This window comes from Chamaea fasciata, unplaced genomic scaffold, assembly GCF_029207755.1.
Source record: "Chamaea fasciata isolate MVZ Bird 193981 ecotype frontalis unplaced genomic scaffold, bChaFas1.0.hap1 SCAF_1, whole genome shotgun sequence".
Lineage (NCBI taxonomy): Eukaryota > Metazoa > Chordata > Aves > Passeriformes > Sylviidae > Chamaea > Chamaea fasciata.
Genome location: NW_027094086.1, coordinates 112,309,757 through 112,336,647, shown reverse-complemented (window position 1 = coordinate 112,336,647; position 26,891 = coordinate 112,309,757). Strand labels below are relative to the sequence as shown.

The following is a 26,891-nucleotide window of genomic DNA, read 5'->3' as shown; positions in this document are numbered from 1 at the left end:
AACTGAGACATTTTGCAAAAGTACCCAGAACCATCAGGGGAAGTATTTATAAAGCAATTGGAATAACATCCCTGTAGTGCTTTCCCAGACTTTTCCAGCCTTACAGCTCTCCCAGATAACTTTTTCCTCTCATCCATTTTCATTTTCTTGGGTGCTTGGGTAGCCACTCCTAAAGTCTGTTGCTCAAAAAAGAATCTTTCTGATTTACAGGGGGTTTATCCCTGCACACAGTTCAGAGTCAGAAATCAGTCTCCAGTGACAGATAAAGTCTCCCCCTTAATTGCCATTTAACTCTTTCCATAACTTGGGCTTAAGTCTGTAGAGGTACTAAGAACCAAGTTGTAAACTCTAAAAAGAATAAGGAATGGAACTTTGCTGGGAAAATGCATTCTGTACACCTCAGCTCTAAATACAGTGATTAAGAACCAACAATTTTTTTTTTTATTGACTCTAACACTGAGTTGGGTAATACCTTTTTGTAGGAACTTCTATGTTATTGATTGTTAAGTCAGGATATTTTCTGTAACAGGTCACAAAATGGTTTTGCAGCATTTCCACACAGCTGGAGAAATAATCATACAAGCAAAAGGGCAGCAGCTGTGACATTTCAAAGTCTTACCAGGAATGGAATTCTGGAAATGTAACAGATGTTTAAAAGACTCCATCATCTGTTCAGTCCCCTCCACCTCTTTTGTCTCTCTTAAATAACAAGAAATTACTGATAGAGTATAGTTCTGGTTTCCAATTTGTATTATCTGATATTTAAAAGAAAATCTATCCATATAAAAAATAAGTAGAAGCATTTGTCTTAGGGGTTGGATATCTCAGCTTTAAGTATTAAACTGTGCTTTAAGAACTAATAAACAATAGGCATCCATTTGAATCCAATAATTCAAGGCTGTGCTGTGAAAAAAAGACTGGAAGGAAACTTCCAAAACTGTAAGTTCACAGTAACCATTGACTAACTTTCTGCTTACCAGACAACTGAATGGACATCTTGCTTTTTTTTCTGCACTTATGTGAGTCTCACAGACCATACTGCTTGCATGCACTGTGAAAAAAATTATTCTGAGATTGTAAGTTTGAAGACTATGGATGAATTGCAGGAAAAGAAAATTACATGGTAGGCAAGCGCAATTAGTGAAGTGATTTTTCGAGCAAATTTTTTAGTGACTTGCTCTCTGTCTTTGGGAATAGTTTGAGTTTGCACAGATTTTCTTGAACAATTTTATTTTAGAGCATTTTTCCTCATGTAAAAGGGACACTACTTTCAGTTTACAGTTCTTCAGCTAAAGCAAAACATCAATTTATTTAGCACTCTTAAATGTTGTTATATGTATTTCACATAACAGCGTTCATTTTTCACCTATATTTCATCCTTTCAGTATAACGCAGTGGAATACTGACCAGCATATATTTTGCTGCTTTTAAAGCTTGATTTTCCTCTTTGATTCATTATGAAGCGTCTTTGGATGCTCAATTTATCAACTTCTGCAGGCATTTTCTCCATGGCCACCTTTAACAATTGACTCTTCTCGACTTCAGTGGCATCAAGAATGTGTTAGGCAGAATCAAAAGAGTGCACACAAGCACTCAGAATGGAGGAACACTGAGCAGATGGCAGTTTCAGATTTGCAATCTGAGAATCCACTGGTTTCATTAATATCATCTAGAAATAGCTAAAGGCATCTATTGGTGATTTTTCTGTACCAAAATATGAGGCTGCAGCACTGAAGGATGTATTCTGAGGGACTTAGCAGCCCTGTGCAGAGCTCCTGCTCTTGGAGCTCAGTTCCTTTGTGCCGTCTCAGTCACAGATTGCCCTAGGTTCCTATTGCTCTCATTGGCACTAGAATGAGTTTTGGTTTATGGCATTTGGAAAACTTCTTTCTGGTTCCTATGTGAGTGCTGGGGCTTCTGAAAATCTGATCATTTATTTGAGATGTTCGAAACTTCTGAATGGCAAATTTGTAGTTGTACAGTGATTTGCATGCATGTTTATAAGGGGACAGAAATGTGTGTGGGGAAATTTCTCTTGGCCAGCTCATCCTGTTTATAACCTACTGACAACACAGGGTAGGCATAGCTGTGCTGAAGTAAAGGGAGTCTTCTGATGAATCTTGTGTCACAAGGCCTTATCCAGAAGGGCTCCAGTAGGAGGCTCTGCCAGTTGATCCCCATTAGCACAACTCAGCTCAGTCTGGACAAGTGAGCTCCTATCAGGAGGCACAGGTTGGCACCTTTTCCTAAGTGCTCAGAGTGCATGCTGAGGCTGTTGGTGTTGCTAAGGTGTTAGTGAGGTACCTAGAAGGGAATCCTGCCTTAATATAAGTTATCTCACAGTTACCGTGTCCACCCAAACTTAAATTGTCTTCTTTGTCCTCCTGTATACCCCCTGTTGAACAATGCTACCACCACCACTTGTGCCATGCCAAAATGCCTACAGGGAAGTGTGTAGATGAAGCACAGTCAGCTCAGGCTGAACCCAGGCAAGACTGAAGTGTGTCTGGCTGAAAGGAGAAACACTTTGAAGAGCTGGCCAAAACATTGTCACCACCTTTCCTGAAAGATATATAGCCTTTATTCATCAAAGTTACAGCTGACTCCTCGTTAGACATGATCAAATTTGTGGCAATTTCCAGAAATACACTCTCTCACTTTCAGCTCACTAGGAAACTCCGTCATTTCCTTGTAGATGGACATGTTGTCCCAGTGATTCATGCAGTTGTCACCTCCATCCTGAACTCTTGTAACAGAAGTGGAATCCGAAACCTGTGAATAGATCCAGAAAGTAACTGTGGACTTTTTCCATAGTGTAAGGTGCTTTCAGCACTGAATGTCTGAACCCAAGTCCCTCAGCAGGCTTCTGCTTTCTCTCAGTACCTGTTTACAGCCTTGGCCATAATTTTCAAAGGAACTGAAGAAATGTCAGAGAAAACTGGGTACTTCTGATGTGCTTTACATCACGGGGTTCAGGAAAAAATGTGGGAGAATTATTTGCAAAATCAACTTAGTTTTGTTTTGTGATGCCTGTACCTCTTGCCAAGGAAATGCTGCTGTGGAATGCTCTTCTGGATTCTAATCATCTTGATGAAATATTGGTGTTTTCCCTATGTGATTGGGTGGGTGAGGAAAGGACCTTATTACCAAATCTGACACAATTCAACAGCTGTTTGTATTCTATAATCCCCTCTTCCTTTCACCCCCAAACAACAAAATGAAACAAAATAAAATCAACCTCCCAAAAGCACCCCATACCTTAGTAAATCTTGATCCCACAGACCATAAGCAGAGGCAACCAAGGACTTTACTATTGCTTTTGATGTTCTGTGGAAGAAATTCAGTTAGTGCTTTGTTTAGGATTTAAGGCTTAGTAGCTCTTTTTTTTTTTTTTTTTTTTTTTTTTTTTAACCTTCAGGCTCTTTCCAGCTTTAGTTGCATTTATTTCAAGAAAGGTCATTTCAAATACTCTGGGGTTTAAAAATTTTGAATTCTAGAGTTCCATGAGTGAGGCCTTCTGAGTGCAAAAGTCAGTTCATGTGATTTATTCACATGGAACATAATTTGTTTCTGCTTAAATACTGAGAAGTTCTCTGCTGCTTCATATGCAATTTGAGGTTGTTAAGACAATGCATTTCTTATGCAACAGCAAAAATGTTGGAATAAGTCAAGTAAATCAGTCTCATTCACAATGAAAACACAGGAGGGTAAAAGGAGGTTGTATTTAGAAACTGCTTTTAAAACAGAGAAACAGTTTAATATTTAGGTTTATTTTGACTAGTGACTAAATACAAGGGGATACAGGTTAAACCACTGTAGAAAGGGTGATTTTCATATGATAGTAAAGAATGTGAATAAAAGTAAATTAAACTGAAGGGGACGCTCCATCAAAATGCATAGTTTTTCTTTGGAAAAGCAATATAGTAAAGGTTGACACAGACAGCTTAGGTGAAAACGAGGATAACACAGACTGTTACTGCACTGGGACCAAAAGGCTTGCGAGAGTAAGTAAATTGCGTAGGAAAAATGCTTTTGGTCTTGAGAATATAAATCACCCTTGAGTCAGTATACCTGTCACAAGGAGAATTCATGGGCAAACTGGCTTGCCTACAACCTTTTTCATTTTAGAATATCTTAGAGAGCTAAGAGGCCAATGGCCGTATGTTTTACCTAGCTGTATGGACCAGACTCAGGTCTTAGAGATGTGCTTGATCCTAAGTTGTGAAGCACCAGCTGGGAATCAGGCTGCTGTTTTGAATTAAACAGAGCAGCAGACCTGACTGGAATTCCTGACAGAAAGCCAGATGTAAATCTATGGCCAACACACATTTCTAAGGAAAAGAAGATTAAAAGTTCATTTGCACTAATCATGGGTTGTTGTCTTGGTTTTTCACATGACTAGAGAGCAGTTGTGTGTCTATAAAGTTCTTCCCCAATCTCCTTTTCCACCACCTTCTGGCTGCATTCATTGCTGGCTAAGAGACATACATTAGCCGAACAAATCCTTGCTGTGCTTTGGGACAACCTCGCAGCCTAAACTGCACATCTGATGAATGCAACTAGTTCACAGAGTAGAAGAAAAAAGGCTGCATAGAAAACATGTATTTATGAATGATTGTCAATGTTTTGGGAAGAGAGCCTGCCTTTTGGCTCTGTGCATTCAGCAAGTTGGGCGAAATGATCTTTTGGGGTCCCTTCCAGCCCAGGATGTTCTGTGATTCTATAATGAAATGGATGTTTACTCTATATAATAACTGCAAAAAAAGGGAGAAATGGTCATTTGAAACTGCCATTCTTGTAGCAAAACTGGGTAGGCAGGCAGGCAGGCAGAAACATCTAACACAGATGTTACTGGTGGGAGCCGCTCATGGGAAGAGCAATTTTCCCAGTCGTAGTGACTATTGCTAGGGAAAATGGGCACCCCAGAATGTACAGACAAGGCATTTGATGTACAGTTAATAAAAATCACACAAATACTTCAGCATAAATTTCTACATTCCTGTCAGACTGAAGGCAGGGCTGTTTGCCCCAAGCAGACCCCATGAAGCTGAAACTATGGCTCTCCCTTTGTGCCATACATGAAGGAACTTCTACAAGAAATCCAATTTTAACCATGTAAAAAGAGCCTGGTAGAAACAGCAAAGAAGCTCAGAGAGAAGGACAGATTAGCTCAAAACAAAAAAGCTAAAGGATCTCACTTTTCTAGTTGCCGTGGATTAGAGAAATGTTCTGTCTTGAGCCCATAGCCAGTGAGAAGAAGCAGCTGGAGCTAAACAGAGTTGCTGCCCACACTTTTCCTATGATTTTCTTTTTTTTTTCTTTTTTTTTTTTTTTGATATTCCTGTAATTTATGGTCAGAAAATATTATCAGTTAACTTAGTCTGACCCTCGTTTTCTTTAATTCTGACTTAGTCCAGTAACTCGTCTTTAGTTGCAACACATTTTCTCGATCTGAAGATGTCAAGAAATGCAGAATCTACCAACATCTGGACCAGGGTTTTTTTCCAATCATCCCTTCAATTTTCAAAAGAATGTATGTCATTTCACAAGCATTTCCCTTAAGCTTATGGTCATTTATTACATATGATTTTTTTCCTGGTATTTTCTCTAGATGAGCATAATTAATGGAGACATCTCACTCTTATTCTTCCCAGCTGAATTAATCTCTGGCAACATAAACCAGGAGTAAATCTGTCTAAGAGTGTCCATGGAGAAATAGCATTGATTTAACTCAAATAATTCATTTTAGTGTTGCATTTTATTTAGCACAGAACACTTTCTACCACCACCACCCTTCTTTAGGGACCCGAGGCAGTCACCATAATTATTGCAAGTGCTCTTAAGACCCAAAAAGGTAATAAAAAAATAGATTGCATATTTCCTTTAATGATAAAATTGCATTATTTTGAAGATTATATTTTTATTCTTATAGTTCAAATTATTATTATTCATCAGAGTAATCTGAAATTAAAATGTAGTGGTTTTCTAGTTATTCCTTCATTTGATCATTTTAGTGGCAAACTGGGGAACACAGAGGGAAGAGGAGTGGCAGTAAAACCAGCAAGATAAACACTTGTGAAAATTTTAAATATTTTTGAACTATTTTAACAAAATTCACTTAGGGAATGAAATGCTGTTCCCTTTCAAAGCTTAGAAAACATTTATTTCTTTCGATTTTCTGAGAAGACTTCACCAAATCTTAGTCCTTTCTGATGTCATGAATAAGGAGAACTCCTGGGGAATATGGAACTAAGCTGGTTTACCCAACAGATCCTCTCAGGGATATCATGAAGAATGTTCCTTGTGCAACTTCCTCAGATCAGGGAACACTGCTATATTGGCTGCTTCCCTCTTTTCCTTCCTTTGTGGAGCAGTAACAGAGTGGAATCATTTCTCAGGGGTGTCACAAAAAATGAATACATGGATCTAATGGCTGCAGCTCACATGGAAGAAAAACAACATTCCTAATCAGCTTAGCAATAGGAATTGTTTAAGTTTCCAGCATGAAAAGAGTTCTTACTACCCAGTAAGACTTGTAGTTTAGGAACAGTTACATTAGAAATTAGAAAAGCATTCAGAGTAAATAGCAGTAAAATAATTATAGCCCCTGGGGAAGGGCTTACAATTTTGCTTTAATATTAAAAACAGGACCTTGTTAGGTGAGCAAAAGGAATACTAATGCCTTCAACCTTTCCAGATGATTCACACTGAATCCTGATTGTCCAATCTTGTTAGACATTAACAAAAGTAAATAAATCCACAGATATCTCTCTCACCGATTTCATCTAATTGGTTCTGATTACAAATCAAGAACTTCTGAGAATGTCAGAGTTTGTTCAGGGAAGAAGGTTGGACACTTTTGAATTTGACTGCTTATATTTTATTCTTGGCCACAGCTCAGAGGTAGACCCAGCCACCTGTGCTAACTATTTTGCAAAAGTGTTTGAACTTGAATATTAACCCCATTACAAATATCAGTCAGCTTTAAACAAGGCTTTTTGTGCTCCACCTGAACAAGGGGTGTATGTGCTGCACTCTCCTCCACCAAAGGAAGGCCAGGTGGCACTGTTGCAAAAATGCTTGCTAACTCTGTTAACACATGTGTAAACTGGTAGGTCTTGAAGACCTGCTTCTTGTCACTTGTGAGGCATTGTTTTATAAATCTCAGGAAAAATTTCTTTCCTTGCTCTAATCTGTCTGTGAAACCATTGTAGGTAGGTTTGCTGTCACAGTAATTGCACAAAATACTGTACAATGACAAGATTCTATGCTACATGAGTTCTTACCACATTACTCTCCAAGAACTTCTTTCCACCCAGTTTAAAAGGGGTGGCACTTTTTCTCCCATTTCCCTTGGCAGTCTCTTCGACAGGTATTTAAAATAATTCCATTGTGGTATCCTTTTGCCCGAAATCACTTTACAGAAAATCTGAAATCTCTTGCCTATACTCGTATGGTAAGAGCAGTAACAGAATTGAGATGGGACCATAAGTAACCACAGGAATTTACTCCTCTTTCCTTCCTTACACGATCCTTCATGAATAGTAGCTTGACACGACAGGTGCTGCTGCAACAGTAGATTTTCCCAGGGCTATGTTCTGACCTTTAATATCTGATAGAGTCTTTTTGCTCTTGGTGATTTTCTAAGCACTTAAAAAACAGCTGTCATTATCAGCTGAAATGAAATTCAGATAGACGAAGATTTCCTTCATCCAACACAATGCAGTTTCACACAGAGACTGAACAGAATCCGCTGGTGTGTTTCAGAGGCTGACAAGAGCCCAGGAGTACTGTAGTGCTAGGTTAGTAATCTAAGGTCACTCAGACTGCTTAGCTGTGACCAGAGCCACCCCCTGCTACTGGTAGTGTTTCTTTGTACACTGCTGGAGAGGCAACTGTTTTTACAAATAAACTTTATCACACTTTTACAAGAAAATCGCCAGTGTATCAGAAGATGAAGGTTTTCAACTCCAGCTCATTTCCTTTCAAGCCAACTGCTGTTTCTGTGCTGCTCAGTGAGCAGAACCCATTCAATTTTAATTTTGTTACAAACAAACAAAGATAACTAATAACATACACTTTAGAAAGACTTTTCTTTCTTAGAGTGAGATGTTTGCCAAAATGCTTTGCAACAAAGAGCTAAGAACAAAAAGTGTTCTGAAGACCCATGCATGACCCTGAGGAGTGTTGTGCTGTGCTTTGCTTACAGTGCTGTCCTTTCCTTTGGGCAACGGGTGTTCCAAGTCACTCCATGCATCATCACCTCTCACCTACCCAGCTCCAACCTGGGTTTTTATACAATGGCAGGAATGTAACTATCATTTTCTTAGAGTGGCTTGATAGTCCACTCTGATCTGTTATCCTATCTCTGCACTAAATCTCTTAGAGGAAACAACCCACCCGTGCAGAGGCAACGGTTGGAAGGTATAACGTCAGACTAAACAAGGACTGTCTTTTGGACATGTTTCTTGAGCTAATATTAAATAGAGATGTTTATGAATGTAATATAATAAAACGACATCACAAAATGGAGAATTCTACAGGCCTTGGGTGGCTGATTTGCAACCAAATGTTACGCCTGTAGGAAAAATATTCTAATTAGTATTTATCATACCTATATGAACTTAGTGCCCTTTTTAAATTAGTGTCAAGAAAGCAAGATCTATTGTCTTCAATGGGACAAATGTCTGGCCTTTAATTTTCTACATATAGAGTTTTCTAAATTAACTGGAAGTGGAGCTAAACCAGAGCTGCAACCCCAGACTCCAAAACTTGGAGGCAGTTTTGCTTGGAATAGAAGTGTTGCAGCTGGCCTTTGATATGAAAGGAGCAAGCCCAAACCTAGGATAAGATTTCCTGTGAATGCTGAAGAAAATTGTGTTTGGATCCAGATTGATACTTTACAACGTGGGGCCCATCTCCTAATGGTGCAGGTGAAGGCCAGAAATGTCTGCCTGCTGCAGAAGGAGGCAGAGAGCCCTCAGCAGCTGCATGCTCTGAACAGCATAGCTGCCTGCATGCAAGAGCACCAGCACAGCAGGGGTGAGCCCACAAAGAAGTGTCTTCAGTAAACTGCTTTGCAAAAGCTGAAAGTGGTGTGCACCTTTTGTAGAGCTATAGCAGAAGGTTATTCCGTGGGTGCTGCAAAACAACCTCTAATTCCTGTCAAGGGCTGCAAATGCTGCCTTTGCAAAATCTAAGTTAGTCTTTGAAACCAAAGTTCACACTGGATCCCACTTATCACATATTGGCTTGCACACTCTGTCAACACTTGCAGTTCTCACTTGTCACCACTTCTTTCACACCTGGAAGCTCACGTTGCTAGTCTATGACTGGTACTCAGCTTAAAAGCTGTAAGTGGTGATGTTAGCAAGCCTTGGATACTACAGATGTCTTGTTAAGAGTCATCAACGCGAGCGCGAGCGCTGCAGAGGGATGTTTGCACCTGAAAGGCCATGTAGAAGAAAACATCAGAGCTATAAAGTACATATATAATTTATGGTGTTTTACACCTGTGAAGGGTTATCCACACTGTGGGGCAGTACTTATTACTTGCATGTTGCACAGAAAAGAAACAGGTCCACAGAGTTATGAGTTATCGCCACTTTATCTGTTCATGTCCCATACACAAAAGTGAACAACAGAAATAAGGATAAATATACTTTCTTGTTTGAAAATCTATTCAGTGCTGTAGGCAAAGCAATTATTTTTTAAGGTCATAATGTTCACTCACAAAAAAAGAAATTTACCCATGCTTCCCAGGAGCCTCTTTCTTCATGCATCCCATCTTTGAGCACTTCATCAGAAGCAGTGTATCTCTTCATGTATAAGAATTATTGGGTTTCCTCTGATTCTTAGAAAACTTTTATGGCTCCCTGAAGAGAGGAAGAGGCTGTGGTCATGAATGGTGCAACTGTGATAATTTGCACCTTGAGTGGTTTATTCCAATTAAAAAAAAATCTTTTTACAAAAATTAGTAGTGAAAAAAAATACTCAGGTTCCTCTAGCGATTACCTCCAGTGGAAGGTTAAGTTGTATTTATGTTTGCTTCACTAGCAGTTTGAGGGAGGTCTCCATTTCCATGTAGAAGAGGCAAAATGGTACCTTGCTCCCTTCATCACCTCCACAACCTGCCTGCCTTCTGGTTGCCAGCAAAATCCCTTCAAAGGTGTGGTTTCCTTTGCCTTGACATGGGTGTACAATGAGCAGAAGACAGGAGGGCAATGGAGATTGGCTCTATGCTTCAAGCATCATGCAATACGACTGCAGCTGGCACCATATGCCGTGGCACATGGAAGGAATTGTGACTTTCGGGCGATGTCCTGTAGGACTGGAGATTTTTTGAACCTGTGTTCTAAATGATAGGGCTGACAGCCATGTCTGGCTGAGCATGGGCAAGAGAAGGAACAATACTTGAACTGCCTGTGTAAATTTGTTCCTTGACAGACTCATTGTTCTCACCAACACCCAAGAGGATGAACAAGACCAAAACTAATCAATAAGCAACAGCTAGACTTCAAAGTTCTTAAAGAGTCCAAGACAGCACTAACTCCACATTTTACAGGTAGAAATTCAGAGATGAAAACTGCCTTGTCAATCATTATTGACTGTATGACTGTGACACCAGCAGACTTTAATCACACCATTGAAGTGCTAAAAATCCTTGTTGCCTTTCAAATTGTCTTGCACACTGCAGCTAAGTAAGGAAGTAAATTAAACAGTGACCTAGTAGGTGTTTCAGATTGCATTTTTCCTTGAATCTTTATTGGGTTTAAGAAACTTTACAGGAAATACCATGTAAAATCTTTCACAACTGCCATGGAGTGTGACCCACACAGGATGAACAAAGGCATGTAACCCAGAATTTCTTTGAAGGGTACAACAACCCAAAGCAACTATGTCAAATCATGCCAGCCCTGGGGGCTGCTGCCTAGCAAGCCATCCAGTGTGCTGGGTGGGCTGAGCAGGCAGTGGCAGCTGTCAGGAGCTCAGAGGAAATAGAAATAGCTGCAGGGAGACTGTGAGAGAGGACTTAGGAACTGGAAGGAGCAGGTGAGAGAATCCATTGATGGCAGAGGGGAAGGCAGGACAGAGAGGAGATACCCTGAGACTGAAGAATCCTGCTACAACTCTGGGTTATGGTAAAAGTCTGCTGGTGTTTTAGCTTCCCATTTAGTTATGCAGAAGGTAAGTTTTCACTGCAGCCAGCACAGGCTCTGCTGAGGTGAATCTGGGGGTGTAAGTCAGCCTACTCTACCTTTGTCTCCAGTGTATCTTTCAGGAGTGAGTGTCAAACAATCTGGAAGTGGATCACAGCACAGCACCCACTGTGCAAATGATCAGATCCCTGGAAAAGGTGGAAGAACTCACAGACAGGCAAACTGTGGGACAGCACCAGCAGGCAGGCAGCACTCTCAGGGGTCTGTTTGTGTCATTGCTGCAAATTAGACACCTTTTACAGTGAAAATAGGAACTGTATTCCCCAACATGACACTAAGACCCATAAGCAGGTCCTGTACAGGGGGCCAAGCTCATTCTGCTGCACCAACCCCAGTTCAGCTGCCAGCACCATGAGCACATGTACAATTGCACTGCTAGTAAAGGTGGGATCTCATGCCATGGTGTTTTTACAGGACTTTATGTATCAGCTTATCAGTATATCTGAAAATACCTAGAAATTTTTTTGAGGGTGGTAATGAAACGAAGACCAGCCTGGGCTGGGACTCTTTACTGTGGTTAAGAGGGCAAATAAATGAGCTGTGAAGCATGTTATGTCACTCTCATTTCCCTGTGCCTTTTATTCAGGGCTTTGACTAAAAAACACTGTATGAGATCCAGAGGTGTTACCACTGTTTAATTAAGTGAGTCTGGTAGCTGCTAATTGGGAAACTAATAGTCATGATTTTTTTGGATGAAATGTTAATGTGCACACACAAGTGTAGACACTTTTGAAAGAGCAGTTTGTAAGTCTAACATTACTATAGTTAGACATAGTAGTAATAGCAAAGATATTTTTAAAAATTAATTTTTTTAAATAGTAGTCTGTAGTTGACACCCAAAGGAAATGTCAGTGAGAATGGATTATAACACTCAGAGTGAATTCGCTGAAAGAAACAAAGGAAAGATTTAATAGAGAATAGGAGAAATGGGAGAAAGGAGCCCAAAGAATGGAGGCAAAAAAAAGGCAACAAAATGAAGAAAAGAAAGACATGCCAATTCAGAACAGCATGCCCTTTAAAGGAAAAACATTGAATTCATACCAGAGTAATGTCATGCAGACAGCTGTAAATTATTTTTCATTTGTGATGGAGATTATTGAAGTTGATTTTTCAATCTTTTCGTATTTCTGAATCACACTAAAAGTCATCAAACAAAGGTAGAGATGAAAACCAGGCTAGTATTTACGGCAAGCATATGCATGCATCAAATACAAAGGACTATAAAAGCTCTTCAGAAAATTCAGTCTGACTTCAATAGGATATTCTCACTCCCTAAGGAGCATCACTACACTTCTCTGCACAACATCCCACTCTGCTGCCTGGATATCTTGTTTTAATCACCATAAAGCCTACAAATTCCTCCATTTCTGAGCGTTTTTTTAATATAAGATTGGCAGAAGTCCCTCAGGACAGGAAGGCTCCAACTGCTGTATGACTCAGAGATCAAACTATGGTAGCACTAGGCAAGACGTCTCCTTATCTATACTTCAAAGCATGTGAAGAGACATCAAATATTCACTCACGCTCTCGTCCTTCATCGATGTCAATTGCACTTCCATTTGTAATAGGCAGGAGAATTACCAAACCGCTTTCTCCAAAGACAGAAATATTCTTACAGACAGGGCAAAGTTGAGCAAGAAATGTTGTACACATTTTTGTGGAAGGGAAAACAGACTTTGAACCAGCCATGTGCATTTTTCCCTCACTGAAGTCAATATCTGGGCATAGAACTTGGGAAATTGACACTCCAGAATTGCCAAATTGATGGAAAATACAGTGTCATTCCTCCACAGACATTGGAATCAATCATGAATCTTATTTGCTTCAAAGCATCTAATTCTCAGTTAAGGACTACCTATAACACTTTAATATTGAAAAAGGTAACAAAATGGGTGCAAGTTGCATTAAAGCTTTCTCTAATAGCCCCTATGTTGTTCTAGTCATGCAGGGAATGTTGAGTATCACTGAAGCTGTGGTTTAACAATCTTTGCCTCATCCCTGCAGAGTCCTTTAATGCCCCAGTGTTTGTACGAACTTACCAGAGTAGTTATCCTTTGCATCTGAGAGTCTGAGGTGAGCAGGATGTAATTTTCACTGGATTACAGGCACAGTATTAGACTGCCACAGTCAGGAACTGAAACCACAGATGGTAGCCTGGCCACTCTGGCCTGAGATGTGACTGGAAATGCTTGTCCAATATTCAAGGCTGGTAGGATTGCATGGAAAGCATCTTCCAGCTGGGAAGATGTCACACCAGTTGGAAGATGTGGGAGACTGTGCATGCTCAGCCTGAAAATGGGCCTTGGAGGCTAGTTTGATGAAGATCTTAGTCACAGAAGAGGAAAATAGCAAAAGTGAATTTTATTAGCTAAGTTATTTGCAAGCTACAGTTATCTCATTTGTTATGGGGTCAGCTCTGTTGGAAAAACATCCAACTTCCAAGGCACTCTGGATCCTCCTGAACTGCTTGCTTTTGACCTCTAAAGCACAGTAGCCACCTCCTGTGACCGCAGATCATGAAGTTGCCTTGCAGATAAAAATTATGGAACCGTGCATTTCCTTCCTGAGAGGAACAGCTGTGCTATCGCAAATAAATTTGTTTAAAGATCGCGGTCAAATGAGCCAGTTTAACATCGTCAATGTGCTGCATTCCTGAACAACACAGACATGATCTTCTCTTTGGTGGGGTGGGAGGATGCTTTCCTCAGTTCTGGGGCTTTGTGGTTGAAGTACTGAGATTCTTTCAGATTAGATTTAGGGATATATTTTATGATAGATTCACAACTCCCTTTTGTTCCTGTGGGAAAAAATGAAACAGAAGGGCCTCTGTGTTATACTACTGATGTTCTTTGATAGTTTCAGATATCTTCTGAGGCTTGGCATCCAATGTTCAAATTCTTTCTAATGAAGAGCCTATAAAAACAAGGTTTGATGATAGTAAATACTACAAATTGTGTGGGAAGGAAGACAGGTTCCATGGGTAACCATATTTTTGAGCAACTTAAATTATATGCAGAGTATATCTGTAGTAATTTGTTTCCATGTCTTTTAAAAATTCCACATCATCTAGACTTAGTTTTACAAGTTCTTTGTCCATGTAAAAGATTCCACACAAAAATACAACACACTTATGGAAGTGTGCAAGTTTCCCTCCAGCTCAGATACTCATTGTTAAAGCTGAAGGAAACAGTATAAAGTGTCCAAATGTCCTTTGCTTTTGGAAAAATAGGATGGAAGTTTTAATTTTAAAGGCTGCGTGGTGAGATTAAGGGTGTTTCTTGCCAGAAGCACTGCAGAAAGATATCTCTTCTGACACTAATGTAGTTCTGCTTTCACTGTTGCAGTGTATTTACACATTCACAGTAAACACAGAGTATGCAGTTCAGTGAAGCTTAGAAATGTTTGATTTGCATTATAGCTAAAAGTCAGAGATTGTGTGAAAAGCAGTGCCCTGAGAATCTGGTGCTAATTCCAATAATATTTCAAAACCTTATTTTGATAAGTGTCATTCAGGAGATTTGTGCAGAAAGCTTTACTAAGATAAATCTTGAAGATAACATTATTCTTGTTGCCTCTGATGTATGCAGGAGTTGATAACAAGCTGATTTCCTTTTTCTGATGGATGATTACATACAACAGATGTTTTAATTTGATTATATCTATGAGATAAGCATAATGCTGTGTTAAGTCCAAACACATTTTAGAAGTTTTTCCAAACATTTTACAATGAATGTAACCTTTTGTAAATGTCCTTGCTTGAGGCTGCATGCGTTCTCATAATGCTGCAAATTATCAATAACAAGTTGAAGCCAGTGATTATACAAAAGAAGAAAATTGCATTTAACAGTAGCTGTAATTCTGTGCTCTATGATAACCTAAATTAAGAGAGAAATATGATCAAATCATGATACTGGGCACAACAGTTTCACACTGCTCCGAAGAGGACAATGTGTTTTTCAGCCAATGATACACAAGACAGGCAGAGCTTTTATCGAGGATGCTGAAAGGCTAATACTCCATGCCAAGCACCCTCAATTTGAAAATTAGCAGGCAAATGTCAGTTTTGTAAACAGAGCACTGCAGTGAACAGAGGTGTTGAGTTTCAAATAATACAGGCTTACAAAATTTGACTTTGATTTGAACTAAAATGCCAAAATTTCTCTGAAAAATAAACCCCTTGCCTAACTGTAGTGAAATCAAAGTGTCGTATGTTGTTCCCATGTCCTTTTTTTTTCTTAATATGTAACATGGTGAGAACAAAAAAAAAGTCAAAACGAATAGTCTGCTTCAAAACAAAACCAAATCTGTACCACAACAAAAACATCAAAATGAGACATGTCAGTTTTTCAAGCAGATACCCTATTTTTATTTTGAAAGTAGTTATGACAAAACTTGTCCAGAGTTATCAATATTTGTATTTGAGTCAAGCTATTTATTCTGGTTACTACATTAATAGTTGCAGTTAGGCAATATTAGCATACTATGTACCTGGTTGCCTTGTATCATTCCAAACAAAAATCACAGGCATTAAATCCAATGACTGCCATTGGGTAAAGCATCTTGTAGCTTATTTTATGTGATGCATTACATTTCAAAGAGCATTTCCTTTAGAATTCATGTCATCCAACATCAGATACCTAAAAAGCAGATGTCTGGGCTAATTATGCCCCCTATCATCAGCTCATTGTGTTTAGAAGGTTTTTTTAATATCTAGACTCCTTCCCCTCCTTGGATGACCAAGGGAATGTGGGTGACCTAATAGACTGCTGCCACCATAATAGCAGTTCTGTTCATCCAGCATTTGTCCTTCATTTTTTGGTTCTTGAACCTGATTTGGGACTGTCCCATCACAGTCAAACAAACAGGACTGCTCCATTAGATGGTGAGAAAGGTGACAGGTTTTCTCAGCCATCTCCTGGAACTTCAGTCCAAGGCTAAGTTTTAGGCAGCTAAAGTAAGTTGAGATGTCTCACCCTACACCACATATATCAGCTCTACACAGGCATAAATATTACGTTGTGCTAGTGCAGCTGTACAGGCCTCACTTAATTCTGCTTCTGGGAACTATCTTGTTCTGGGATTCTTAAATAAAGCAACACTGAAGTTACTAAACTAATCAAAGTAACTGCTTTATTGTGCACATCAGCAGTTTGTGGCTGTGAGCAGAATGGTTTTGAGTTGAGTGTATGTTAAGTACAGTGAAAAAACAGTTTTTAGTAACAATGCATGTTTCGTAGAAGATTGAAAGTGTTTTCCTATGAGGATAATGCCATAGTTCACATGGGATTTTGACAGAAATATGATATTGAAAGCTAGAAAATAGCTAGAATAACAAAGAGAGATCATTTGTACTTAGTAGTTTTATGTACTGTTTTAAAAGCTGTACTTAAGACCTGCAGCAAGGAGCAGTCAGTGTGTTTTCAGTAAGAGGTCCTGAGATACAAGAGGTATTAAATTGTTTGTGTTCTGGGTATATATTTCAAAGGCTCAGAAAGAAAACACAATATTCAGTGCTTTGATATTGTGCCTTTCTAAGTGAGGAACTGAAAGTAGCTGTCTTCCCTTACCCTATCAGGCTGGAGATTATTATTTACACTTTTAATCTCTGGCTCTTTGAAGAGGACTCTTTCTCTACCTCAGTCAGGCTGATGTTAAATATTCACAGTTTCAATTTAGAAGAAACTGCTATCTGAAAACAGAGAACTGGGAGCTATGAACAAGGATATGGAAAGAAATTACCAACGTAGTCTTGTTTCATATATTTTGGTTGTCCAGGGAATCCTGATTAAGCTGCATTTGGGCCCTAACAGGGAGATTTATAGTATTCAAAAAGGCAAAATATGAGTTTTCCCTAACAAGCCTGTCTGGGATAAATCTGTGAACCAAAGCTGGCTTTACTTCAACTTCCACACAGTCTATTGGTGACAAAGATATTACTTTTCCCCTGAGGATACCCAGGTAAGATTTTCCTTCCACACAAAAACTTTCTAGTAACACCTCTCACTCTCATGGGTTTTCGGAACATCCAAAGTGCAGCTGTAGCTCAATCCTCACTGCATGATGTAGCTGTAAAAATAATGGCAGTGCTTATATGGAACTATCGTATTCCTGAAGTCCACTTGTAGTAGACTCCTCACTTGCTGGGTGAGGGGTGCCATATCACCTCATGTGAGGGAAGGGGCAGTGGTGTCTGCCTGCACCCAAGGATTTGAGGCTATTGGAGGCCTGAGTACAGCCCTTCCCAAAGCCTCCATCTCCTGCAAGCCCCTCACCTACTGCCAGAACCTGGATGAGAGACTGGGCAGAATATGCCCATATTGGAGAAGACCCATAGCACTCATGTGAGGGAGAGAGATGCAAATGAGACAGCGTCACGTGTGCCAAATCACACCTGGATCGTGACAGGTTTGAATAGTAATATTTAATCTGTACTTATCTGCTTTTAAACTTCTTATTCATGTTGGAGGGTAGTCACCAAAAACTAACAGGAGAGTTCAGCACACACAGCCAACTTTCTAAGCAAACAGCAACTCTTTGGCACCTGCAACTTGACAGCTCCAAGGAGAGAGCAGTGTCCAGCACAGAGTATATACTCGTGGAGGTTGAGAAATGCTTTTGTTTAAGTGGATACTGGAAACACAGACACCTTCTAGCACAGAGCTGGTGCACGGGAATTGATAAGAACACTCCAGCCTGTGCTCAAACGGGAGTCTGCAACTTTTCTTACCTCAAGAAGGTGGTGACTGACACCTGTTTGAGTGAATCTTGGCTATATTAAAAGGAGTGAGGGAGAGGAAAATGCTCTTGGAGAGGTTTATGAGACTTAGGATCATAAACTGAAACTTCACGGTGAAAAGATGCATTTAGGGAGTGTTTAAAACGAAATTTTCATAAAATCACAATGATTTTTTTTTTTTTAATGTCTGTTATAGGCCAATTAAATTCTTTATGCAAACATTTCCAAATTCAAACAGAGGTGATCTGGGATGTTCAGAGCACCATTACATATATTCCCCCTGAGGGCTTAGCCCTTTTTCTGAAATACCCAGATCTGTATCTCTAAGTAGTGTTGTAACTGAGACAAAAGCGAATCAACAAGGTTGGAACAATCACCCTCAAATTATCCCTATGTGCATCAGTTTACCCTTCAATCAAGGCCCAGCCATTTAACTCAGAAAGAAAGGAAGACTGTGAGCTGAAAACGGGTCTCAATACAGCTGCTGGCTATGCAGTGGCTGGATTTATACTGGCAGAGAGCTCAGGCTTTATTCTGGTTCAAAATTGAACGGTTCTTAGAGCCTCTGACTGGGTCATGAAAAGCTGGCATCACTGGTGTGGTCCTACTCTCTGAATCCCAGGTGCAACTTCCCCCTTGAAGAGAAAGCAAAATCTCTGGTAGAAGTTCCTTCGGAGAGGGATGGAGACGAACTTCATTTGGGCCACATACACAGCATCTGAGATAAAGTAACACACAACCAGCCTATTCGGGAGCGAAATAAGCAGCAGGTGACAAGTTGTTCCAGTCAGCTTCAACATCTTCAAGCCGAGCGCCCGGCTAGTCTGTGTGAGCATTTCCTGCTAATATCCTGACTTCAACCTCCCCTGCTCCCTGGTTTAGTTAATCGGGGGGGTTACGTCCTTCTTTGCGATACCAGTTCTGCAGAGGAGGAAACAGGCTGCTGCAGCAGCATCGTTAAGGTCAGGGATACGGATGCGAGGAGGAGATCTGCAAAGTCTCCATGTCCCAAATGACACGACTGGGTCCTTTTCAACCCGCAGGGAGAATGAGCCCTCCGAGCTGGCGGCTTCCTGTCGACCTAGAGCCTCCTCGCAAGCCACGGTGCAGCTCCGGGCGGGTGGCTTTGCAGGGTCCCCGCCTCGGAGGGAGGCAGGCGGAGGGATCCGGGCTGCACGTCGGGGCTGGCCCCGACGCGCTTGTGGTGGGAGAGCCAGACCTGAGAGGGGCTGGCCTCTGGCAGATGATTGACACCAAACTGGGTGAGGTTTCATGTTAAAAGGAAAAAAAAAAAAAAAAAAAAAAAAAAAAAAAAAGGAAAGAAAAAGGGCGAGAGCAGGGGAGGGGGTGACTGTGGGAAGGGGGAGAAGGAACTACTGTAAGAGTAAGAAAGTCCTGCCCAGCTGTTTGCGAAGTTTAAGATTTCCTGTTTCCCCTGCAGCGCCGAAGTGAAGTTTCAGTGAGTCACCGCGGTCCCGAGCAGCGGAGCGGCGCAGCCCCGCTCCCCGCCACCGCCGCCGCGGCCTCCCCGCCGCCCCCGCGCCCCGCCCGCGGCTCGCCGGCCGCGCCGATCCGGCTCCGCGATGAGTGCCCGGCTGCCGAGGAGCCTGCGGCGGCTGCTGCTGCGCCTTTCCCTCTGGCTGCTCATGGGCAGCTCGGTCCCCGCTCTGCTCCGGGGTAAGTGCGCGCCGGCCCGCGCTGCCGCTTGACAGCTGCTGGGGCCGGAGCGGGGCGGGAGGGGAGCGGGGCAGGCGGCGAGGGACAGGCGTCCGCCGGGACGGGACGGGGGGGGGGGGGGACACGGTTGCTAAGAAAGTTTTGAGGCTGGAAACATTTCAGGAGGGGTGAGCGTGTTTGTTGATGGCCCTTGCGGGAGAGCAAGCGGAGAAGAAAGGACTGGGAATCTCGGGGTTTCGCGGCCAAATCTGAGATCCCTCCGTGGAGGGAATAGGGGCAAGAAAGGAGCGGATTTGGCAGGAAATCAGCAGGGTCTTCTCGGGCCGGAGGAGCCCGGAGAGGGCATCTGGGCAGCTGCCTGCGGTGGCCGGGGGAAGGGCTGCAGGCAGGCCCTGCCCGCAGCTGATGCTCCCGCACCTGGTGCCGGCCCCGTGGATGGGGGGCACCCGCGGCCCCTCGGCAGCGCTCCGGCCGCCCGCACCGGCGCTCCGGCCGGGAACCGGCTGTCCCTGCACGGCCGCGGGGCTGGAAGGTGCCTCGGGTGGCTCTCAGGGCGAGGGCCTGTGCCTGGCCACAGAGCCCGCTGCTGTGTGGATCTGTGCTTGGTTACCAAAACTTGGGTTTCGTGTGAGTTTCTGCTAAGAGCGGAGTTTACCCGTGGCTGTGAGCAGTTGGACTGAAAAGCACTCATAGCTCTAGCGCTGACTGCGCATGTTGTTTGACTCACTTTAGAAGTGACACTTTATAATCCTTACCCTGCTTCTACCAAGATATCCTTAGGTAGGTTTTTGGGGTCTGTAGGTTGCAGTATTCTTCATATCATAATTTATAATGTACTATGAGCTTAAAGTTCCACTGCAATTACAAGATTCCTGCCCTGAGGAGCTTTCCATCTCCGTCCTATCAGTAGTTACCTACATCTGTGAATTAAATCTGTAATATCAAGGTTAGGCCCTAAATCATGCTGCAGCACAAGTGGTGAACCTAAAAAGAGAACAGCAGGTTGAAGCAAACTGCATCTGAAACACTTGTGAAGAAGTAAGTAGATTTCTAAGATATCTTGTGATAGCACACGTAGTTTTAGTCTTCAGGTGAGATGTGCAGACACCTGGGCTTCTGCAAACTTTGGTCTGGGCCCCCTGATGTTCCTGTCCGGTCCATTCATGGTCGGTAGTGATCCCAAATTTTGGCTGAAACATAATAACATGAAGTGGATAACACTGGAATAGCTACTGCCTTTAGCTATGTGCAGTTTTGAATAACTTCATGCTTCATTAACTGCCCTGTCAAAGTCAACAGGTTTTGCATACCTGCAAACTTACTCATGAAAGCTTAGGGCAGAAGAAAAGGACAGTGTAAGAATAAGACACTGTGGTGTCCTCACAACTCAAAATTATACTAAATTAGAGGTGTGCGGCTTCTTGTTAATTTTTTATATATTTGTTATGATTTTTCACTAATATAAATCATACTCAACTAATGATGGCTTTTATTTTGACCCCAGGCCCAAACTTTTGCAGATTCCCATCACAAAAAAACTTTAAATGGAGAAGCTCAGCTTTTGTTAATCTTGTGTTATTTATTATTATACTTTTTTTCCCCCCACTCAATCAGTTATAGACAATCTCAAACTATGGGTAGATTTTTAAAAGTGGGCATGACTCAAGAGTTTGTTCTTCTTTCTTGTTATAGGTCCAGTGAGGAAAAAGAACATAAATTGGTTACAATTCCAGCATTTTTCATGCTCATCTTCATCTACACCCTAAAATAACCAAAACTGAGTAGACCTGTCAGATAATCTATCCCATAACTCCAAAAGCTGTTTTGATAGTCACCGTAGGATTCTATTGTGCCACAGAATTCTATTATGACAGGAAGAGTTGATCAGAAAGCACCAGTTCTGTGGAGCAGAAAGTGTCAGGTTTGGATGTTGGTAGTTATTTGGCACCAGAATGAAAACTAGAGCTGCCAAATGCTTGGGGGGAAAAAAGAAAAGAAAAGAATAATTATAATAATAATAAAAATAAAGCACTACTTATTTTGTAATAACTCAGCAATACAGTGAGGCTGAAAAAAGGAGACATCAGTCTCAGAAGAGCTCAGTTTCCAGGTATGCTACTGACTAACCAGATGCCTGGTTAACAAAGCACCAGCTAAAATTTCATTTTAACATTCTTCAGAGCAAAATACTAGATAAGAAGGACACATTCCCATAAAGATTTTTGACAAACCCACAAAATCATCAACAGGTTCAATAGGAATTATCTCCTTGGAAAAAGATTCTCTCATGTCATGTACTACACACAAGTGATTTACCACTTTTTGCATAGAGTAAAGGGGCAAGTTGTGATTTTCTGAAGTGATTTTGAATGATATATGGAGCATTTAATAAATTAATGTCAGTGCAAAACAGCCGTTGCCCACATAAGAAGTTGGTATGTGTTCAAGTGAGTATGAATTTATAGTATATCTTTAGGTTATCATAACCAGAAATTTGTTCCTTGGAGTCATCCGTGTAATAATTGTTCATCTCTGAACATCAGGAACTTAATTTCTCCATTCAGCCAAACTCTATTTGCATTATTATCTATTTTTTGAAAGCCATATCAGAGTTAGTTAATTTTTATAATATGAAAATCAAATTTAGAGCTTCAGATATTTGCAAAAGGGAAGTAGGAGAGCAAACATCTTGTAACAGGATGGAACTTGTTTGTAACAGGATTGAGTCTAAAATGCATTCCTGCCCCCCGTTAAAACTGGCATTTTGCCAGGTATTTCAGGAGGGAAGTAGGGAAATATCAATGATGATATGGCATTTTCTTCTATTTATGGGGTATCCTTGAGTTGTGAGGCTTTTATACCTAAGACTTTGAAAAACACTTTTGTTTACTTGTTATTTTTAGTTTCTTGGCATTAACACGCTTCTCTAAAACTCAGGTGGTGAATTCCATATCGGAATGATTTCTATTAAAAAATTGTGAGCCAGATCTTAAGCTGCTGCAAATGAATCTAGTTCCATTAGCACTAGTAGAGTTAGACAGAGTTATAGCAGGTTTCCTGAAACAGTTTCAAAAGTCATTTCAAAGAAAAGGGCAATGGAGTAATTCAAAGATTCTCATATTCATAGCATTTTTTCACTCATGTTTTATAAACACTTACTATTATATGACCTATATTTAGTCAAACAACATTGCTTCAAAATGAATTACTCCTTTCTGGGATGAATCGTTACAGTTTCAAAGTTGCAGCATCCTATAATGGTGCCTGATTAAAGTATTCTTTGTGACAAGGTTAACTCTGAACATAGGAGGAAATATGTGGCAGGCTCTCACCAGAAGGAAAATTCCTCGTGGTCTGGCTTGTAGGGGTTTTTGAAGTTTGTTTTTTTCAAAAGCTTTTAGAAAGCACTTGCTCTTTTGAGGGGAGAACAGAAAAAAGAGCATAGTATCACTGTAGCACCAGTTGTTGGAGTTTCCGATGCTTATATTTCCTCTGCAAGATATTTTTAAAGTGTTGTTTTTTGGTTTTTTTTTTTTGTTGTTTTTTTTTTTTTAGATTTGTGGTGCAGGAACTCTTTTCTTAGTAATGTATGTATGTGCTATATGCACTTTGCTAGCATTCACTGCCACTTCTCTGATCTCAGGGGAGCTGTGCCTTACTTTCAGTACTGCCAAAACGAGCAAAACCAACTGGCTGGGCCCAATCTGTTACTCTTGGATTTTGCAGAACAGTGCATTTGTATCAGCTAGGTATGAAACGTGCTCACTAGTGCAGTGACAGATTCTGATGGAAAGTAGTCCGTGTAATCTCCACACTGGCTGGTATGGCTACAGCCCAGCGTTGGGGGCACAGTGCAAGGCAGGGCTTCCAGCCACCTCTGTGGTCCTGTGATCAGCAGGGGGGACGTGAGCTGCTACAGTCCTGATTTGCCCATGGTTCCCACAGCCCTTCTGGCCCCTGACAAGCAGAGGAATGAAAGGGTGCCCTGAGGCAGGTGGAAGACCACAGCATCATCTCCTTTGCCACAGAGGAGCCTTTTGACTCAGGGGAGATACCCGGGGAGGCACATCCCAGGGACATTAGGTAGTTTGTATTCCCAGAACATTGCAAACTCACTAAGATTGACTGAGGTGTCAACCAGTCTGTAAGGATGTTGGAGAGTACAAGGGGTTCCCAGCATGAAGTAGTGGAGAGCCAGTCATGATACAAAAAGAGAAAGTTGGCTGAATCCTAGTCTAAGAAACTTAGTGCTGAGATTTGGGTTACTTCATAGGTCTTAAGCCTTAAATTTTGTTGGTGTTAGAGCAGTTTCTGTTTGGGTTTTTTTTCTTACAGGATAATGCAAAGTGTTTTTTAAACTCTTATAAAATGGTTTCAAGAATAAAATAAAAGGCAATGAAAAAATACTTGCGCTTTTCTGTGAACTGTTATTCTTGAGGGTTAAAATAGAGTAAAGCAAATCAGAAGGAATATGTCTTGGCTTTGACAGCCAAAGTCCTTTTGAAGTTTAATTTCACTGGCAGGTGTTGTATTAAGAAACAGCAGAGAAACTTCTTACTACAATGGATTGATTGCTTTTACAGTAAGGAGTGGGTGTATACACACTGGGACAGGGCAAATGCCACTGAAAGCAATGGGTTGACACTAAACATTTGCAGAATTGGGTTCTCAGTGACCCAGCTAACTCTTCAACAGTTGTTTTTTGTATTATGTCTGCTCTCTGGCATAGCAACAGAGCAGCAGCACTGGCATTTGTTGAGTACAACATTTTATATCCTACTGCCTGAAAGAACACATTTTTAGTTGTATACAGATGTTTAGGGAAAGATATGTAAAGACAGCAAATTGCTTCAAATGCCATCCACTGATGGAATCTCATCCAGAGGAGTAGTTAGAACTAACAAATCTTACCAGGAATTGCTTAATTCTACTTTTTTTTCCTGGTGACAGCATGCTCATCATTTGTATGTGTTCATTAGCTTCTAGAGATTTAAGCAGAATTGAAACTGGAGCATGTATTAAGGGCTCTGCCCAGCAGTTCATATAGACTAATATCAGCTGGGTTGCACTGCTGCAAAGCTTTAGCAACTGTTCAAGATTTTAAGAAATTATAACATTTGCAGTGTCAGGGGAAATACTAGTTGCTGATTTGTCCTTGTTCATGCATATTTTTTTTAGATATGCCGTTTCCTTGCTCTTTCTCTTGATGTGAATGCCATTGTAGTTGTTGCAGTTGGAACTACCTGTCCTTTTTTTTTTCCTATGGGTTTTAAAGTCTTTTCACCTCTGGGAAGATCATCTTGGGAAGAAGTGGTTTTCCTTTGCTCAAACAACTGGTATTTAGCAAGAACTTCCTGCTGGCATTCATCCCTGAGTTAATCTGGTTAGAATTAGAGCTGGTTGAGAGTTTTTGATACTGTTTTTCATGGGAAAATGCTGATTTGTCAAAACTGAAACAATTTGTGGAAATGTACCAGTTTCCATTAAACTTTCATCAGGAAATATTTCCTTTTTTTTTTTTTTTTTTTTTTTTTTTTAACTTTTTTTTATTCTTCCATAGTCCACAGTGGAATTTCTGATATAAAAGGATACATAAATAATCATTAATCAATAATTAGAATAAACACCGGTCAATGGAAGGAAGGTGGGATTAAGTGCATGACCTGACTCACAAAATGCACATTTGAAACTGGAGCTCCCCCTATCCACTCTCCCCAGGACACTGGACGGCTGTCACTCTCACTAGGCATGCATATACAGACATCCCCCATATCCGCCACCTCAAATGATTTTGGTTTCACTCTGTTGTGAATATGATAATGTATGAAATGTTGAAGCACTTTGTGGGGCAGGAAAAACATTCCCCCGACAGCGTTTTTAAGGTTGACCTGTAGCCATGTGTTTGTTTGCTCCTTGTTGGCTGGGATTGGCAGTGCCCTGAATGGCTGGTGTCTTCTAGTCTTTTTTTCACATCATAATAACAGGCTGTATTCAGAAATTTTTGTCATGCAAAGGAACCACAATTTTGATTATTAACAGTCCTGTTAGTCTGATTCCAGGATTCCAGTTCTCTGCTCACCTAGAGTAGTGTTTTGGCAAAAAATTTGACTGAAATTAATAGATTTCAGACACAGATAGAGGAGTCTGCTTCCTTACACTTAAAGCATCCTTCAGTTGACAACCCAGCAGTTACATCCCTACAGTGACACCTGGGATTAACACTGTGCCTTTCCAATGGCAATCTGAAACCAGCAGTATTAGAAAGCTGTCTTCTGTTTCCTACTATCTTCTGTTTGTACCCAAGCACCTCAGCCCACACCCTCAAATGAGCTGTTTCCCTGTTCTGTTAGTAGACACCTGAGGTTTTAAGGTAAAAAAGGAAGATTTATCAAGCAGCCAAAGCTGTATGTTCAGCCAGTGATTTGCAAGTCACACCACATTCTTTATAGTGTGTTTATAGTTACCAGTAACACAAGTTCTGGAAGATCAATTCTGCCCTCTGTGCAGCTGATCAGTTCCTTCAAAACATTGCATTGGTATTCCTGTGGGCTTCGTTTAATGCGGCATTAAAGCTCAGTTTAAAACAAAAAAAAAAAGTGGTCTATGCAGGGGACATTACAAAATGCACATTTGTTCCCAAGATCGTGGTGGCTCTGTCAGGGCTTAGAGACTTTCTTCTGTTAGAAAAGCAAGTGAATTTGAACAGTATGCCCAGAGAGCAGCGGGAAGGTCTCACAGTTCTATTCCTCGGGGCAACATTTTCCAAGTAAAGACGCGAGTGTGGTTCTTACGTGCCTGGGGCACTTTAACAGGTCTCTTTAAAAACTAGCATTGTGCAAGTGGAACGCGTGCAGCCAGACTGTCAGCTGGCATAAATCAGCTTCCTCTGTTGAAGGCGAGGAACCTGCCCTGATTTATACCAGCTGGCAGAATCTGGCCACAGAATAAATAATAGGCAACTGTATGTTATGAGGCTGTAATTCCCTCGAGGGGACTTTTGTGGTATCAGTCTTACAGGAGCCAGAGTGATCTGGTTCTCTTTCTTGGAGCTAAAGAGTAATTTGACTGCATTTTTTTGAAGTCCTCAGAACATTAAGAATGGGAGATTTCAGGCAGTCAAGGGAAAGAGAAAACTTCCAAACTTCTTGTAAGGTATCATTAAGGATTTCTGCCCAGGAAGAGTCATGGTAGGGGAATTTGAGAGAGATGAATTGATGTGGTATAGGTAGTCCTAAAAAAAGATAAATACCTAAGAAGGA

The 26,891-nt window shown here is 41.0% G+C and overlaps 1 protein-coding gene across 2 annotated transcripts in view; it reads left to right on the top strand.

Moving 5' to 3' along the window:
* The first annotated feature begins 19,277 nt into the window (after nt 1-19,277).
* The window catches only part of TGFBR2 (transforming growth factor beta receptor 2), a 61,457-nt gene continuing 53,843 nt past the window's right edge, over nt 19,278-26,891 (top strand). For both annotated transcript variants that reach the window (XM_066194089.1, XM_066194080.1), the window contains exon 1: nt 19,278-19,632. In XM_066194089.1, coding sequence (XP_066050186.1) covers nt 19,539-19,632 — 94 coding nt within the window. In that variant the 5' untranslated portion in view covers nt 19,278-19,538. The remainder of the gene's footprint in view (nt 19,633-26,891) is intronic.